An 18550-nucleotide genomic window follows, 5' to 3' on the forward strand; every position below is an offset into this window, starting at 1 on the left:
ACTCTCTAGCAGCTGAAATAGTATCCAGGGATTTAAAGCTCCTATCCATGGTTATAGATGTACATCTTGAGGATTAGTGAAGGTGAACAAAGGGTCCTATAAAGATTCTTTTCTTGTCTATCCCCAAAGTATTCCTTTGGGTAAACTACTTTGACTGGCCCTAATTTTTGTGTTTATTAAGTGCTACTCTGATTTTAATTCCAATGAAGAATTCGTCTAGCTGAATGGAGGGCATCCAAAGGAAAAGCATTTAAGAAGCTGCTTCCTACTGCTGTGCCAGTTACCAAACCTGAGGGCAGCACATTACACACAACCTCCCAAAAACCAGTTGAATCTTTTTGGACTACAATAGAAGAGGAGGACGAGGAAGGAATAATCAGTGAAAAAGTCACCAAGACTCTTGCAGAGTGTCTCCATTCAACAGAACAGGTACCAATTCTGTGGCATGAAGTTCCTAATTCTGCAGACCATTAGGGCCTGGGGATCTGATTGATTTAAAGGGATTCATGTGATCCAGATATACATAACCATCCACTGAATTATGAAGCAAAGCTTGCACTAAAATTTCATGACCTCTTTTTACACAATGTTTGTGTTGGGAGGAAGGAATTAAATATGTAGTCACTTCATTGCTTTGTTAGCTTACTTTTTGCTAAAAAATGCCTATAACTTTTATGGATTATTAGTTATATTCTGCCAAAGGATTTGCCTACAGTGATTCTGTAGGAGATGGATAGGATTCAACTAATGAAGAAGAGGAACTCATTTTATATTTCAGCGTATAGACAAAAGCTTAATTTGTTTGGAACTTGGTACATGTCTTAAGATGTTAATCTTAATATACTACCAGAGTTTAACAGTATAAATATATTTATCAGCTTTATCAGGATCACTCTTGAAAAACGTAAGTAAACAGGTTTTCTGGAACAAGTATATTCCTGTTTCTTTGGAGAATGGGTTCATTTGAGACTAAATCTTTGCTATTTTATGTTCCCTGTTAGGGGTGTCCACGGGATAAAATACATGCCACTCTGGACAACCTAATTCAGTGTGTTCCAAAGGCAAAAAAAATTGCTAAGTATTGGGTGTGTCAGATGCGTCTTGAACAGACGGGTCCCATTGAGAAAATCATTGCTGTTTATGAGGAGGCTATTTTGGCAGGAGCAGAGGTGAGGAACATAATTTTGTGGTGTTGTGGAAATGGATAAAAAGGGAAGACAAACTTCGAATTTACTTGGAGCAGAGCTTCCATATATTAACACTAGTTGACTTTAGCAGAGAGGTAATCCAATCACACTGACTTGACCCAAGCTCCTGATTTTGTATTTGCTAGTCTGCATGTGCACTACAACTTCAATAAATACTCAAATACTGCTCTTAAGAGGGAGAGAAATGATCGCATGTCACTGAAATGTAATGTTCAGCCGAGGGGAAATTTCTGACTAAAACTAATAACAAAGTCCTATTTCTTGATGCTTTTTAGTCTCCCCTGCTGCCCCCTCCCCCCCCGACACAAATTGTATAGCTTCTGATGTTACTCAGAGTTGCCTATCACAATTCATTGATATATATATATATTTTTTTATTTAGATTAATAAAAAATTACCCTTTTAGAACACAACTTCAGAATGCAAAAATTCAGGTTGCAGTAGCAATTATGCTATTACATAGTACAGGGAACATCAAAAGCAATAGAACAGTTAATGGTGGTTCAAGCCTCATTTGCAGTATACAGGAGTAAAACTTCATTTTGTACTATTATGGGATCAACTCTATATACGCAACAAAACATACATCAGGACAAAAATATATTTTTTTAAATAACATTAAAATAGACTATTGTAAATGTTTAATTTTTAGTATATAATTTGTGTTCTTCTGGTTCCAAAATGGCAAACCTGCTTCCTAAAAGGGAGTACTTCTGGAGGCAAGGGTACATCTTCCAGTCCCAAGATGGTGACCAAGGGGCAGGGCACCTGCTAAGGGATGGGGCCACCCTTGCGGCCCTCAGCAGCTCACCATAACTTGTTAAACGGCCCTCCAGTCAAAATAATTGCCCGCCCCTCATTTACAATATATTGGGAGCCATGACTGTGTTTAAATGGAAGCTATACTAATGCATTTCTGTTCCTTGCTCTCTGGAATTAACAGAAGCAATATTTTCCCAGCCTAAACAGGAGTTACGGAGTACAGTAGCAGATATTATGAAGAATTCTGAGTGTCTTTCCAAGTCACAGCCTGGTAAGTTTTGGTTCCCTTACCATCCCCCAATTAATCTTAAAATACCAGTCTTTAAAAAAAATTACCCTGTATTATTCAAGCAAAAGTTGCATTTGTCAGTCATATGTCAAGAAAACTTGTTTTGGCAATCAGTTTTAATGCCTAAACCCCATCTCAGCTGCTAGCGTTTTACAAAGACTGACAAGTAACACCTGTCAGTTTTTCTCACCTTTTATTTTGCAGGAACCATCAGTATTGTCTGACCTCTTTAGCACCTAATGTTTTAATAAGGTTAAAAGCTAAAGTCAGTTCTTTGGGTTACAGATATTCAAGGGTGCAGAAGTAGCAGCAACCATCTCAGAGTCGCTGTTGAGAGAATACCTTTGATCTACTATACTAATTATCTACTCTTCATAAAATATTGAGTGCCTAGAATACAAGATGCCACACAGAGGGCTTTGTTACACCTTTATGCTGTGAGCTGAACAAATGTTGATTGGCTTTATTGCTAGTTTGGAGTAGTCATACGCTTTAGTCTAGACCTCCCTGCTCACCAGGCCTAATGGGAAGTCACAGCTATGCAGGGACAGCTGCCTGCTGGGAGCAGACGGGCTTCCAGCTGGCAGCAGCTACCCAGATGCTGCCATTGGGAGGCTCCAAACAGCTGTGCTGGGCTCTGGTGTGTGCACCCATACATTGGAATGGTCGATGGGGGAGGAGCCTGAGGCAGTGTAGCTCTGGTCTCTCCCCTCCTGGCACGGTGCTGGTGACTGGGTTCTGGAGCCTGGCCCAGGCTGGCTGCAAACAGCTGCACTCTGGGCAGCTGCAGCAAGCAGGCTGCAAACAGCTGTGCTGGGCTTCACAGCTCCAGCATCAGCTCCATGCTGGCAGCAACTGCACGGCACCTCACAGCTGCACTGCCCCACTGTCCACTGAGGTGCGTGCACAGTTACCACCAGCATGGAGCTGATGCCGGAGCTGTGGAGCCTGACGCAGCTGTTTGCAGCCTGCTTGCTGCCAGAGCCCAGGCTAGCTGCAAACAGCTGCATCGGGCTCTTGAACCCTGCTATAACCTCCATGCTGGGAGCAGGGGAGAGACTGGGGCTGTGCTGCCTCAGACACCTTCCCCACCACCCGCTCGGAAACGTGGGTGCATGCACTGGTACGGAGCTGATGCCGGAGCCCAGCACAGCTGTTTGGAGTCTCCCAGCTGCAGCTGGCCCCAGCTCTGAGTAGCTGCTGCCAGCCAGGAGCCTGGGCTGCTCCCAGCAGGCAGCTGCAATGTTGTAAGCCCTGCTGGGAGTAGCTGGGCTCCATCGCTGGCAGCAGCTACCCAGAGCTGGGGCTGGCCGTGGCGTGCCAAGCAAAATGGCTTCGCGTGCCATGCTTGGCACGTGTGCGGGGGGATTGCCACCCACTGGCCTAGAGGCTCCAAATTCTGCAGGTGGCCATGGCCCAAGCACCTGATAGCCCAGTGGGCCAGATAAAGATATGGCCCACTGCCATTCTGACACCCCTGTTCTACGGTATATGAAATTGAGCATTCAGAATTGTCACTTTTGAAAAATGTAGGCCACTGCTGTCTGAGGAGACTTGGCATGCTTGCAGGCAAGTGCTCTTTGCAGGGTGGATTACAGTGAAACTACATCAATGAAACAATTCAATTAATTCAGTTTCCTTGGCCATGCTGTAGAAACTCTAGGATTTCAAAGACTAGCTTTAAAAGGGCCCATTTATGGGTCCAACTGCCATATTCTTGATTTCAACTGCCACCTCCCACCCCTTCCCACCATATTGCACACTACTGCTGTTGTTTACTGGATCTTTAGTTGTGATTTAATCATGACCTGCATTTTTATTCTGATACACTTTTTCAGAGATGTGTGTGAAGGAGGAAGTTGATTTAAATAATGATAGAGACGAAATCAACAATGAAGCTAACTCTTCTATTGGGAAGGTAGAGGAGACCTTCCAAATGCTCAACCTGAATGATGAAGAAAAGCCAGAAGTGACAAATGAAGTGAAAAAAGAAGAAAAAATTGTTTTGGTTTCAGAGATGAATGAAGAATACTCATCTAAAGAAGATGAACACAGAAATAAAGAAAAAAGAAAGAAAACGGTAAAATATAAAGATGACCAGGATGATAATGATGCAGTAAGGGTGCTGCCATCAGAATCTAGGACTCCAGACAAGGAAAATGAAGCATCTTATGTAATTAAATACAGTGTGTCAACTACTCCACACTTAGAGAGGTAAGATGATCTATGGTAAATTTGGGACATGAATATGTGGCATGTTTATGCTCTCTCCAGCAACCTCAGGATCTTCATGAAACTTGCAAGCAGTTATCTGGTCTTAGCTGCTTGTACAAAGCGGTGTTACAGCATCCTTGTCTTGGGTGGTGGAGAGCATATAATAGACTGTTCTGTCAATTGGCTAATGGGTAACCTGAGGTGGAAACGGATGATGCACCTGTAACCAGTGTAGATTTACTGCAGACTTTTCCCAGAATTAACTTGCCCTGAACTAGAGGCATTTATACTAGTACAGCTATTAAGAGGCAACATGGGTGGCTTTTTTTCCTGGCCTAACCACCTTTTTTTTTTCTCTGAGTGACTTAACCTAGTCTATCCTTGGACAAAATGAATTTGGAGCATAGTAAGTCTATGGAAGCATGTGTAAAACTGTCGGTTGGGAGAGGAAGCGGAGGAATGCTTTCTTTCCTTTCATTGGGAGGATTGGATTCTGTAAAGCAGGGAACATTGCTTTCTATGTCAGTAGGTTTGGGGACTTTCAATTGGATGGTGCCATGCAGCAGCAGTTTTAACACTGAATGGATGTGTCTACACATTGCCATATGACAACATATGCTACAGCACTGTGCTTTCTTTTGGAAGTTCTATAGTGCAGTGCAAGAACTGCCTATACTGCACCATGCATGCGGCGGACAGTTAGATTTCACCGCTATATTGTCATAGCAGCGTGCTACAATGGGGGAGTGCACTGCTACGGTAATGTAGCTGCTGATCACATGTAGACTCACGTGACTGCTACATCACTCTAGCACGACATAGCGTCACTACAAAAACTTGGGGCAATGTGTAGATGTTCCCAATATGTCTCAAAACACATCTCTGACAATAATGCTTGCTTTTTTTGTGTGTGTTCTGTTTCTTAACACTTAGAGAGAAGAGAAAGATGCAGTGTGCAGCAACTGGCTCTGCGGTTAAAGATCTAAGATTCCTGACTCCTGTGCGGCGTTCTCGACGTCTTCAGGAGATGAGCAAGCTAAATATGTTTAAGGATCATGATCCTATGGTTTCTTCACTTGAACAGCTGAAAGAATTGGGATCCCAAAGCAATGCCTTTATCTTCAGAAAGAACAGTGCACTATAATCTACTCCAGGAATAGTAAAAGTAGCAATAACTTTACAAAGAAGGCACTTGCCCTCTTTAAGAGAAGGTTTGCCTCCTTGCTCATTTGTGTAGCTGATGTAATATGAAACTTGCAAAGCTGGTTTAATTATATCTAAAGGCTGTAGTCAAGCTTTTAAACTAATAATGTGTGTATACTCTCTCAAGCTGTTGTGGTTTAAAAAAAAAAAGTTTGGTCTGTTTTGGTACTGTAAATTATTCAGGTCTTGTTTAAATACAGTATGGAACTACAAATTAAGGAATAGGTTAACATACTCAGTTATCTCCCTTGTTCCTATAATGAATTGTTAAGACTACCCATTGCTTTACATTGGTGAATCCCCATAAGACAAGTGTGTTTCATATTGCATGCAATTTTAGATTATTCAGTTTTTTAAAAAGTGTTCCTGTATAAAGATGAAATATCTAAAAGATGGTCAATAGGAAAGTCAAGTCAACCTCTCTGTTTTGTGTTGGGCTTTTTTGTTTTGTGGTTTTCATCTATGTTGTGACATTCTGTTTTTGCATGGGTTTGTCTCTTTTGGTTTTTAGTATTTGTTTTCAAAGAAAAACACACTTTCTACAAGTGGTACTAATGGAAGCTTTTCTATTTTAAGAAGCTGACATAGCAAGGGACTTTTAATTCCATTGTCTAGGAAACTACTTAAGGCTTCAATGTGTTGTGCTTTGCATGGGGCCCCTATACACTAATTTTCTGTATTTAATGTTTTAATATAGACTTGTATTAATCTGTTCCATGGTCGAGGTTTCTATTAAACTGATCAATTTGAGTTACAGTTGCTTTATTTGTATTATTTATAGGTTAAAGCATGGTAGTTATTAGTAGTTATGACTATCCAATTTCCAAAGTTAGAAATTTGGGAAGAGTGGATTTCTCTTTTTAATAGCTGATTCCAGGAAGTTATCAGTAAATGGGAAATTATCAGCATCTTTCAAGTTCCAGGCAGATTTTGCATTACATCTCTCACTTCATCATAATAGTAATAGAATAATAGAAAACTAGGGCTGGAAGGGACCTCAGGAGATCTAGTCCAGGGGTTGTTAACTGAGGATATGCATACCCTTGGGGATACTTGGGAAGGCCCTAGGGCAGGGGTGGACAATTATTTTGGGCAGAGGGCTGCTTACTGAGTTTTGGTAAGCCATCGAGGGCCACATGACAGGCAGCCAGGGGCACATGAATATTAATTTTCTAAATTTTTTTAGGGGCTTCATGGGCTGGATAGAATGGCCTGGTGGGCTGCATTCAGCCCCTGGGCCACATTTTGCTCACCCCTGCCCTAGGGGGTACACATGGGCAGGTGGGGACATAGTGGTGCCACCCCACCCCACCCCCTCCTGGGGGGGCATGATGGCCAGGGCAGTGGTGCCCTTCTGTGGACCCCACAGGCACCAGCCAGACATGGAGGTGGGAAGGGGAAGTTCTCATGTGGTGGCTGCCACCACCCTATTCTGTTGTTGCTCTGTGTGCAGCTGATGTCTGGCTTGGTCATCTGTACAACTTTTTCATACATTAAAAAATCACAACAAAAATGCATAAAGAAGCAGTGTGAAAAAAAGGAAATCTAAAACTGTTCAGTCCTACTTGTACTCTAATACATCTGCCATAAATTCAAATTTTGTCAGAATATCTGTTGGAAGGCAGAGTAAGTCCTCTTTCCACTCCCACCCTAAACTTTGAGGCAAAAGAACTATCTCTGCTGACATGCTAACATATTTTGTTAGAGATCTGTAAGTATGAAAGCCTTTTGCCAGTATAAGCTGTCTCCAGTAGGCTTGCTGGGATAGGTAAGGCCTAAAAGTGGGGTCTCAAACACTTGAGTTGAGGACAGCTAGCTTTAGTTCAAAAGCTATTTGAAGCTTAGACATAGATTTCATGACTGGAAAGTAAGTCAAGACTTGCTGTTCCTCCACTTCACGAAATTACTGGTTATACCTTTTCAGATTCAAGGTACCCCTAAGAAAATGTCCGTTCTTAAGCTTCCACTCTTTTTCCATAGTCAGTAAATAATAGAGCAATTATTTGCAACAGAAGAACTCCAAGGCTATGTCCACATGAGTGTGGATGTTTGTTTCTGTGGGTACAAGAAGCAGTGGCATACCTTGTGCTGCTGTTACTTTGTCCCAGGGGATCACCTGGGCCATGTGTGCTCTGGTGCACAGCAGGTTACCCTGAGTGAGGTAGGGAAAGCTGGGGCTAGCAACTGTCCTGGCCCCAGCAGCCTGTCCTGGGGGGGGGGGCTAGTGGCCAGGGAAGCTGCAGCCACTGTGCTCCTGCAACTAGCAGGCCAGGCTCCAATTTTGGACAGTGTGTGGCCACTTCTTTTCTGTGCAGATTTGTTTTCAACCTAGGGTCAACCCTCCCCCTCCACCTCCTGCTCTGCAAGATAGCATGGAACACCTGAATGTGCAGTGTGTGGCATTGTAGATGCAGCTGCAGCACCACATACCATATAGGCACACCCATCTGGATGCAGCCCAAGGTTGCAACAGGTCAAAATATTTGTAACGTTTGAAATCCCTGGATTTAACTTGTGAATCATGTTTGCATGTTTAAGTGCTAATGTGTCATTGCCCCCTGTTGTATCCTTCAAAAGATTTCAAGATGCTGCCAGGGGATGCTGTGGTAGCCCGGCTGCGCATCCCTGAAAGATGTGATGGGAGTCTGACAATAACCTTGCTCTGATGAGAATTTCTTGGGAAGCCTCTCGCCTATACCATCCCATCGAAGATGATGTGAATTACCTACAATAAGTTAAGACATACAGAATCTCTGGTCTTGTTGCTTCATATGTTAGATACAAACGAATGCCTGCAATGGCAACAATACCACCATGCACCTCCAGCAGCGAGACTGAGCAAAGGGGTGACTGAACCAGCCCTGTGCGTCCCCGCAGGGCTCTTCTCCTGCGCTGCCTACAGCTGGAAACAGGGGAGACGGTGGGAGTTGCGTTCAGGTCCTTGCCGCCTTCCGCTGGATGCAAGGGGAGGGCCAGGGAGGTAACTCCGCTCCTTGCAGCAGTCCAGGAAGTGGAAAGGAAACTCACATTAATACCTCCCGCAGCTTCCAGGATCTGAAACTCACGATTGCCTTGGGGTCCCCCGGGGAGCTTACAAAATGACGAGGGCGGGAAGAGGTGCCCTCCTGCGCGGCTTCCGCGTGCGGCCTGGGAACGCCAACCGTAGAGACTGCAGTGCCCGCCCGCCCGCCTCGGGGCGGGGTCTGGAGCGGTGTGCGGAAGCTGTGGCTTGGGGTGCGGGTGTGGGGCCTGCTGCCGCGGCACGGGGCTGGCGGGACTGGGGTGTCTGGGCCGCGCTGGTTGCGTCCCGGTCACTGACCTGCCCCTGCCCCTGCCCCTGCCCCCACATCAGATGCGTTTGTAAGCCTTTCCATGCACTTAAAGAAGCAAAACACTTGGTTTTAGTCCTCCAGGCAGTTCAAAGAAGGCTCATCGTTCAACTGAGGCTGAAGAAATATCCAGGTAATAGCAGAAAGCAAGCAGGGATCACTGAGCCACCATCCATTACTGTTTTATTACTAAATGTTTTCACTGCATCACAGGTGTGCACAGTACACAATTATAAGAAGAGGCTTACTGTTTCAATAAAGCTGTAACACAAAGGAGTAACAGCTGCAGCTGCAAAGTGAACAAATACAAATCTTAGGGTTTTAAAACATTTTATTTTACGTTGCAAAACTGTGGCTGAGTCTGAGTCTGATATAATTCCTTCTCTTCCCTCCTTTTCTTTTAAATGAGAATAATACATTATATCTTATAACTTGGGAAGAGACACAGGTCAGTTATGTTTAACCCAGCATTATACACGTGTTGAGGATAAGAACCCAAAAGATTGTCTTCTTCAGCTTGCCTGGTACTATTCAGTTCTGCTCTCATGCTGACTTTATTTTCTCAAAATATGATGAGAATAAATTAAATAGCTCCTTCAGTGCCTCTTACTGAAATTCTGATGCCAGTTGTGATGTTTTGAACTGTTTTCCTGCTAGATGTTTCTGTTCTGCAATGTATGCTAAGATGAAATGTGACATGCTTTGTGAAGTGATTTGTGAACTCTGCTTTATCCCATTTTGTAATAATCTTTTTCAATATTTATTACGCAGCATATGCCTTGGCTTGGGAAGGGTGGTTTTTTATTTTAAAACTATTATTACAACTATTAATTATTCTTTGGGCAAGTATAAATTGTATCTTTTAGGCCACTCAGTTAACTTGTCAAGTCCTTAAATTTACTTTCTTCTTAGGATGATATAAATACAGTTTGGGAATTCAGTTGGCTGTTCTGTGTACATGTATACAAACTGATATGTACATCCTCTGCAATTGAGTTAAGATTGTTCAAGCTTTTACTTTGAACTATCTATCAATGAAGTATCAGGGCCATCCTAAGTGATTTCCAATACCCCTTTTGTAGCACACCATACCATCAAGTGTTTATGAAATAATTTACCAAAACACTGCTACCATGCTTGAAAAAATATGATTGTTTTTCATATCCCTCTGCCTGGAAACCCAGCTGCTTAGGATTCAACTACAGTAGAGGTAGAGGAAGATGATGGTGAGTAGCAGGAAACTGTAAAAATGGCACAGATCCATTACAGTGTGATGTTCATGTTTTTAAAAGGATTTTGAGAGTTCTGGATACAAGATGCTGTAAATGTACAACCACACAGTGAGTGGTAGCACTCACTGAAAATATATTCAATTAAGCCATGTTAAAATTAAACAAAACAAAATTTGGGATAATGCTGAACAGTTGGAGCTGCCATTATATATTTATTGCCCATTTATTGTTACTTCGTCATTTTCTCTCATACAGGTAGCACTAAACAAAAGCAATGCTGAAAATTTTAAGCAAATGAACCAAGTTCACAATAAGGTTTGGAAGAAATCCCTGTGAAATACAACATTTAAAGAACTATTTGAGATCCGGAAATACAAAATATGGAAGAATACACTGTGTTGAAAGTACTTGGAGAGGGGTCGTTTGGGAGAGCTCTTTTAGTCTGTGATAAAACCAGCAGCCAGAAGTATGCAATGAAGGAAATAAGACTTCCCAAGGTAAGGATTCTACTCTACTTCTGTTTCTGTTATCTAAAAGTTATGAAAAACTCACCTTACTCTTCGATGTGGGCAGGGAAAGTCTGTTCTTGAAATAGAAACATTTCAGAATTTAGCACCCACTCTTCAGTGACTCCATTGGGTGTTGAGATGTCTGAGCACTTTCAAATCTAACCCTTAATAAGTACTCTGGGATCTTCCGGGTAATAAGTGAAGACTTCTCATAGTGGTTCATACATTTTCTAATGTATGACACATAGGAGGACATACCAAGTGAAATCCTGGTTCCACTAAAGTCATTGCTAAAGCTCCCATTGGCTTTACTGGTGTCAGGGTTTCAGCCACAGCATTTAATTTAATGTAAAAGGAGCAAGGAGTTGGGTATTCCTGATTTGTTGCTAGAACTTAATGATTTCAGACTGTTTGCTTTCCATTTAGCAAACAGCTCAAAGCACATTTTTGCTGGAGGTCTTGGTTTCACCCAGATGGAAATTAGTTTTATACTGATATGTGATAATCCTTGGACAGAAACGCTGGTGAATTGTCACCTATTCCAAAAATCATGAAGTGATGCATCCAAAGGGCTTAACAAATAGACGTAAGTTTTTTTTCTAGTGAAACTATTATGGGTAGGTTATATATTTTTTTAGCTACTTTTCACATCTTGATTTCACACAAGCATTTGGATTGTTCAGGTTTCTAAATTTTTTTTAAACATGTCAAGAAAATAAAATGAAGTACAGCACTTGAAACATAAATCTGATTCTGAAAATAACATTGTATGTATGAAGATTTATTAGGGCAGGATTTATAAAAACTGAACTTTTTAACAATGTGTTTTTAGTCTCCATCTGATGTCGAGAACTCTAGGAAGGAAGCTATTCTCTTGGCTAAAATGAAACATGCAAATATTGTTGGTTATAAGGAATCATTTGAAGGTAATGTATATGTTTTCAAATAATTATTTGAAGTATTGACATGTGACCTATTACTTAGCTTGTAAACTCTTGGGAACCTGGACTTTGTTTTTATATCTGTAAAATGCATAGCGCATTGTTACTACATAACTTATAAAATATTTAGCATGCTAACTACTAATTAATTTTAAATTTCCTAAAATTTAGCCGACGGACATCTGTATATTGTAATGGAATATTGTGATGATGGTGATCTAATGCAAAAGATTAAACGCCAAAGAGGAAAATTGTTTCCTGAAGATACGGTAAGAAAGAATATAAGTTAAAAGCAGGCATTACTAATTTTTAATGTGAATTTATAATAAGTCACATAGTACATATCTCTTAAAAAGAGATTGACTGATTGCCAGGTAGTCCAAGAGTGTTTTAAATGTGTTCTTCCTTAGTACTCTGTCAAGTATGTGAGGATAACATCTTTCTCTGGTACTGTTGTCCAAAATAAGTGTTTAAATATGGCTTTTGGGAGAATCACCAATCAGTAGTATGGCAAACTCAGTATTGGTGGAAGCAGTAGTGGTAATATAGCGTGACATCAAAGCACATACGCAGAGTAGCTACAGGGGCAACACTATGTTTTTACGTGTATCTGTAGGTGTCTATATGGTTATCTATATAAACTACAATATTTCTAAGGTTATGGTTATACAGAAATAATGCTGGACTGTAATAACACACAGACACACTGTAATTTCTATAGAACCATTCCAAGTCAGAGTGGTACCATTCCAAGGTACAGAATGGTTCTACTGAACTAATACTGGAATTACGTGTGTGTGTGTGTGTATGCATGTGTTTTATTTCAGCATTATCTCTCTCTAATCATTCCGTATAACCATAACCTTTGAATTAGCGCAGTTTATACAAATATACACATACAAGAGTGTGTGTGTGTGTGTGTGTGTGTACAATTCCAGCATTATTTCTGAATAACCATTACTTAATGTAGGGCAATGGCAATAACAACAAAATAAGTTGGCAATAATGAGAATTGCTCTATGCTATTTACCAACAACATACAGACTATAAAAAGAAAAAAATATGGGGAGTGTCATGTTTCTGTTGTTAAGTATCTGAACACATCAGCAAGACTATAAGTTAAAGTTATGAGTTTACATAGCAAATGAATAACAAATGAAGCATTTTGTAATACAAATGGGTACCTCCACAAGGCCAAATGCTTTCGTATCATGAAGTAATAAAATACATTAATGAACTATGAAACCTTTCATATATTCATCATCACTATAATAAAATATATTCCATGCCTCAAAGTAAACCTTTCTATGACTATTAAAATGACCTTACTGTGGCATGAATTTAAAACTCTGTAGTGTCAAGTTAGAGGCATCTTTTTTGTTAAAACTGGACGCCAGAATGTTTGTTTATCTACAGTTGCTAGAATACCAGACTATTCCCCAAAAGTCTATTAAGTATATTTAAAAAGAACATTTATTCTTTTAAAAAGAATGTAATATCTTGTTCCAGTTTAAATATTCCAATTGACTATGAAATCATAATTTATAGTGCACATAATTTATTGAATAGAACAGTGTTCTCCACTGGCTATACACCTCATTTTATGCTAATAATGAGCATCTTACCTGCCACATTAAAAAATCACATATATTAGCAGTTAAATCTTTATGTAGTGTAGTCCGCGGTCACCTTAAATTTATGACTGGTTGACTTGGGAGGCTCTAGACCAGTGGTTCTCAGCCATTTCAGAGTCAGGGCACCCCTCCACAACCTTTTTGAATATGGCAGTATCTCCAGTTGAGAACTATTTTTCTCAGCTTAGCTCAGTGGTTCTCAGTTTTGTGCTACTGCATTGCACCTCTTGTGTACAGCCAGACAGGGCATTGGGGCTCTCTGATAACCCTAAAGCAGGCAGGAAAGCCAGCTTGTGTTTTCCCTTGACTCTGCATGGCATTCCTCAGAAACAGAGGCGAGTAGGAGAGATGAATCTGTCCTGCGCGCCTCTATTTCCAGTAGGAACATTGGAGGAGGTAGACTGGGAAGGGCTGCAGTACAAGCCAGCTCTCCTGCCTGGTTTAAGGTTATCAGAGAATGCTAATACAGGAGGAGCTCACATATGCCCCTTACATAGGGCTGTGGTACATCATGGCACCCTTAAGCGGGGTCAAGCAGCATCCTGAGGTGCCATCACACCCAAGTTGAGAACCACTGCAGTAGATATTGTTAATACAGTATGTTTGTTGTTTGCTGTCTCTCATTTTTTATTCCATCATTAAAGTGTGCATAATACATATCATTTTACTCTTGTAACACTCTTTGCAGATCCTTTGCTGGTTTGTACAGTTGTGCCTGGGGGTGAAATACATTCATGACAAACGTATTCTGCACAGAGATATCAAGTCCAAGGTGACTGGAACATGTTTAATGGCTGTTAATACAACTTACTAACAAGTCCTCTTCTACTTGAAATAGCTTGTTCTCTGCATGTGCTGTGTTTCAGTGCAAAATCTCTAACGTAGCATGAAAACTGTTGGTTCCCATAATTTTTTTTAAAAATAAACTAACTTTGGAGCAGCTGCAGTCTTAATATCTGTCATTTTGTTCCTGTTTCCAAATCCTTGATAAGAAATGTTTTACCTAGTTGTAGACAGTTTAGAATGGTAAGGGAAACCAGATGTTTAGTTCAAAATTCTCTTTAACCAGACAAACGATCTGTGCAGTACAGGTGGGGGGCATTGCTTGGCCTGCGTGGGGCTATCTGGAGTGGGCACAGGCAGCCCTACGCGGGCTGCAAGCAGCTGCAGCACTGGGCCTGGCCAGGGAGGGGCCGCTCCCCCCCCCAACTCCTTCCCTGCCTGGGGTGTTCCCTACTTACCTGAGCTTCCGGCAGGGGGCAGCCACGTGCTCCCAGCCCAGAAACCCTGACTGGGACTTCCGGCTGGGGGGCAGGGCCAGGCAGGCCAACTGTTGTGGGAGCCCGCTGGGCTTCCCCTGGGTCCTATTGCCTCTGGTTCCTGTCATTTTTTACAGGAACCAAGGGTAGAGAAATATTAATTTTCTACATTTTTTTAGGGGCCCCACAGGCCGGATAGAATGGCCTCACAGGCCGCATCTGGCCTGCGGGCCGTATGTTGCCCACCCCTGTACTAGGGAATCTCTGGCTTCAGGAGAGTGACTTATCCTTTCAGTTTCCTCTCTAAACTAAGCTTAGCCTCTAATAGTGCTTCTAAAATACTAGTTACTATGTTATCTATATAGCATAAATGCAGAAACATTTGTTAGATATTTTTAAAGTAAATAAACTGTTCCTTTTTTGCAATATAGAATATCTTTCTTACTCAAAATGGCAAAGTAAAATTGGGAGATTTTGGATCTGCACGTCTTCTTAAAAAGTATGTGGACATTTCCCCTGGATTCAGGGAACTAAATTATATTTTTTCACTGTTGCTTAATTACTACAGAGAACCTATTTTTTCTGTATCTTTCTTTTTTATTTGGCAAGCGCAACAGCATATGCCTGTACTTATGTGGGAACTCCTTATTACGTGCCTCCAGAAATATGGGAGAACATGCCGTACAACAACAAAAGGTATGCACGTAATTACTTATGAAAATAACTAAAATGATGAAAATGAGGCGCATTATTTAATATTTGTGCTATATAGGGGTGAACCAGCAAAGATTTTTTGGGCTGATGCTGATGGCTGATTATTAACGAGCCATAATGGCTGATACCAGTCTGATTGCTGATATGCAGCCCAGCAACTTAGAGAGCAGTGTCTGGCTGGTAAGTCTGTTGGGGGGAAGGGGTGTGTGGGGGGTGCATATTGAGGCCCCTGCGGTAGGGTTGCCAACTCTCTTTGAATTTATTCCAGGAGGTTTCATCATATGATACAATGACATTAATGACTTTACATCAGGAAGGCAAATGCACATTATGATTACATTTAAAAAACCCACTGGACTACTATATAAATCAGATTCAACATGTAATATTTATTTTAATGAATGCCCTATCACTTATCTCCTGGGGATTTATATCTAATTCCTAGAGACTCCAGGGCAATCCTGGAGGGTTGGCAACCCTACCCTGTGGGGCAGAAGGGAGTGGGGCTGAGGCTGGGGCAGGGGGAGGTGCTGCTTAGCTGGGGCAGGGTGCAAGATGGAGCCCTGAGCAGTTCGTTTAGTGGGGCATGGAGTGAGATGGGGGGCGGAGGGTGTCTCCTGCTGCTGCATACACCCACTGAGGGAGACATGGGGGACGTGTGCCTCCCGATTTTTGTGCATGGGGCTAGGGTGGACTGCTGCTGTGTGCTGGGGCCGGGGGCAGCGCTGGGCTCTTCCCAGTGAGGTGGAGCTGGGCTGGGGCTGCACTCGAGGTGGGCAGCAGCGGCTGTGGGGTGGGCTACAGCCACCCCAGAATGTGCCATAGTCCCCCCCCCAAACTCCTTCCAGCACTGCTGCTGCCTGCCCCAAGCGCAGCCCCAGCCTGGCCCCGCCCCTGGCTCTGCCCCTGCCTCACACAGATTAGGGGGCACATGTCCTCCGTGCCTCTCCCAGGAGGTGTATACAGCAGTGGGAGCCCCGCCTTCCCCCTTCACTTGGCTCCATTCCACACTCTGCCCTGCTCCAGCTGGGCAACACCTGCACCTACCCAAGACCCCCAGCTCCACTCAATTGCTCACCCCGGGGGTCCTCTATGCCCTGCCCCCCCCCCCCACATGCCCGTTCCCCATAACAGACTTACCAACTGGAAGCTGCTCTCCATGCTGCTGAGGCTGTGCCCATGCACGCAGCATTTATTGGTCACGTTATCAACCACATCAGACAAAAGAAAGCTGATTGCCAATATTGTCAGTTTTCCTTTTATCAGTGACAATACAATGTGGACTAATGTACTGGTGCACCTCTAGTGCTATAGGTTGGTTGGATGGCTGATTTTGGAAGGGTTGATCTTAGTTTTTAAATGAAAAGGCCTAGGTTGTGTGTTTGTTCAGTAATCTAAAGTGTATTTTTGCCAGTTCTGAAAGATCAAAAATCATGAGTCAGGTCTCAAAATCATGAGGTTTTTTTGTCTTTTCCCAATTGTAAACTCTCTTTTTTTTTTTCTAACCTCCCCCTAGCTTAGCCTCATTGGGTGTGTATACATGTACTAAGTCAACTTAAAATACAGTGACTTAACTTAAGCCATGAGCCCCAAGCACTCCTGCCTGCTGCTGCTGCTGCCACAGGGGGGCTGTTCACCATTGTGGGGGAGTGTGTGGGGGTTGCCACACACCCCCACCCTCCCTCACATCCCCTCCACACCCCCCACACCCTGCCATACACATACTCTCACCCTCAACTGCACCCCGCACACAATATACCAGAGAGAGACTTTTTTTTTTTGAGTTATTATGCAGTCCCCTCTATATAAAATACACAAACACAAATCACGACAAATATTTTTTGTAATAAAATTAAAATATGTTAGAGTACGTGTTTGACTTTTAGTGTGTGATGTTTGTTTGGTTTTATGGTTCCAAGATGGCAACCCCCCCCGCCCCCCCCGCCCGAAAGTATTTCCAGGGGGTCAAGGGGAGGGACTTCTGGTGACAAAGGTCAGGGGTTAGGGAGCAGGACTTCTGGTCCCAGTATGGCGACCAAGGGGCAGGACAACTGTCCAGTGGCGGGGCTACCCATGCAGCCCTCAACAGCTCACCAAAACTTAAGTGGTCCTCCAGCCGAAATAATTGCCCACCCTTGTGCTTGAGTTTCCTAAGTTGTCTTCCAGACTAGGGTCAGATAAGATAAGTAGAACCTACCTAAATTGCAGCAGGAGTGCGTGGTAGCAGCTCCCTTAATCTTTATCTTCTCGCCATGTACCACATGCGCGCGTACACACACACGATTGGCAGAGGGGCCCCAGAGGCCTTACCACTGGCTGATTGGCCTCAAGGGCAAAACCATGGTTTTACATATGCTGCGATTTTTGCCTCTGGGCTGATCAGCAATGAGCAGCAGGGCTGCTGGGGCGCCTCAGCCAGTCAGCGGCAGGAGGCAAAAACCGTGACGTGCTTAAAAACTGCGGTTTTTGCCTTCTGGGCAGTCGGCAGCAAACAGCGAGGTGACCAGGGCCCCTCAACCAATCAGCAGCAGCAGGGGAGGCGCACGTGACAAAAAGAGCAAGAACAAAGGGGCTGCTGTGCAGTGCACTTCCGTTACAATTTAGGTAGGTCCCTAAAGATAAGCAAGAGTCTTTAGTTTCCTCACCGAAGAAGCTGAATATGTAGCGTAATATCATATAGTCTAATTCTTTGTCCATTTTTATCTTACATTTATTTATTTCCTTCATATTGCTGAACACATGCATAATTAATTGAACTGGAATTTTTTAAATGTTTCTTGTTTTGACGTGTTTGTGTATTTTTGCAGTGATATCTGGTCCCTGGGATGTGTTCTATATGAGCTTTGTACTCTTAAACATCCAGTAAGTGGGGGTTTTTCCCCTGTTAAGCTTTTCTAATTTTGTTGTGTTTGTATTAACTTCCAAGTACTGAATTCTCCATAACTTCCTAATGGAGTAGGAACTATCCTTTTTCCAATTAAAATTAAATGCAAGCTGCAGAAAGGCCACTGGGGGCTTGGGTCATTTCAGTGCTGTCCTCTTCCTGACCACACACATTGTCCCCATTCTGCCCCACATCTTGCTTTTTCTGTGCAGTTTTGGAATTTATCTACACAGTCAGATGGATTGCAGATTGGCTGAAGGGTCGCACTCAGAGGGTGGTGGTGGATGGGTCATACTTGACCTGGGGGGAGGTGGGTAGCAGAGTCCCCCAGGGCTCGGTCCTGGGGCCTGCGCTGTTCAATTTCTTCATCAG

At 42.8% G+C, this 18550-nt stretch overlaps 2 protein-coding genes across 7 annotated transcripts in view; both read left to right on the forward strand.

The window, feature by feature from the left end:
* CKAP2 (cytoskeleton associated protein 2) overlaps positions 1-6430 on the forward strand; it is a 30187-nt gene extending 23757 nt beyond the window's left edge. For both annotated transcript variants that reach the window (XM_019525290.1, XM_019525291.1), the window contains exons 5-9: positions 210-429; positions 1002-1169; positions 2169-2241; positions 4098-4473; positions 5407-6430. In XM_019525290.1, the coding sequence (XP_019380835.1) occupies positions 210-429; positions 1002-1169; positions 2169-2241; positions 4098-4473; positions 5407-5617 (1048 nt within the window). In that variant the 3' untranslated portion in view covers positions 5618-6430. The remainder of the gene's footprint in view (positions 1-209; positions 430-1001; positions 1170-2168; positions 2242-4097; positions 4474-5406) is intronic.
* A 2539-nt stretch (positions 6431-8969) lies between these two features.
* The window catches only part of NEK3 (NIMA related kinase 3), an 18010-nt gene continuing 8429 nt past the window's right edge, over positions 8970-18550 (forward strand). For 3 of the 5 annotated variants that reach the window (XM_019524692.1, XM_019524693.1, XM_019524697.1), the window contains exons 1-8: positions 8970-9138; positions 10493-10734; positions 11579-11672; positions 11859-11956; positions 14010-14093; positions 15012-15079; positions 15190-15276; positions 18102-18156. In XM_019524692.1, the coding sequence (XP_019380237.1) occupies positions 10618-10734; positions 11579-11672; positions 11859-11956; positions 14010-14093; positions 15012-15079; positions 15190-15276; positions 18102-18156 (603 nt within the window). In that variant the 5' untranslated portion in view covers positions 8970-9138; positions 10493-10617. The remainder of the gene's footprint in view (positions 9139-10492; positions 10735-11578; positions 11673-11858; positions 11957-14009; positions 14094-15011; positions 15080-15189; positions 15277-18101; positions 18157-18550) is intronic. The other 2 variants (XM_019524694.1, XM_019524695.1) reach the window with 1 other exon arrangement.

Source organism: Gavialis gangeticus, unplaced genomic scaffold (genome assembly GCF_001723915.1).
Source record: "Gavialis gangeticus isolate Ggan-Ray unplaced genomic scaffold, GavGan_comp1, whole genome shotgun sequence".
Classification (NCBI taxonomy): Eukaryota; Metazoa; Chordata; order Crocodylia; family Gavialidae; genus Gavialis; species Gavialis gangeticus.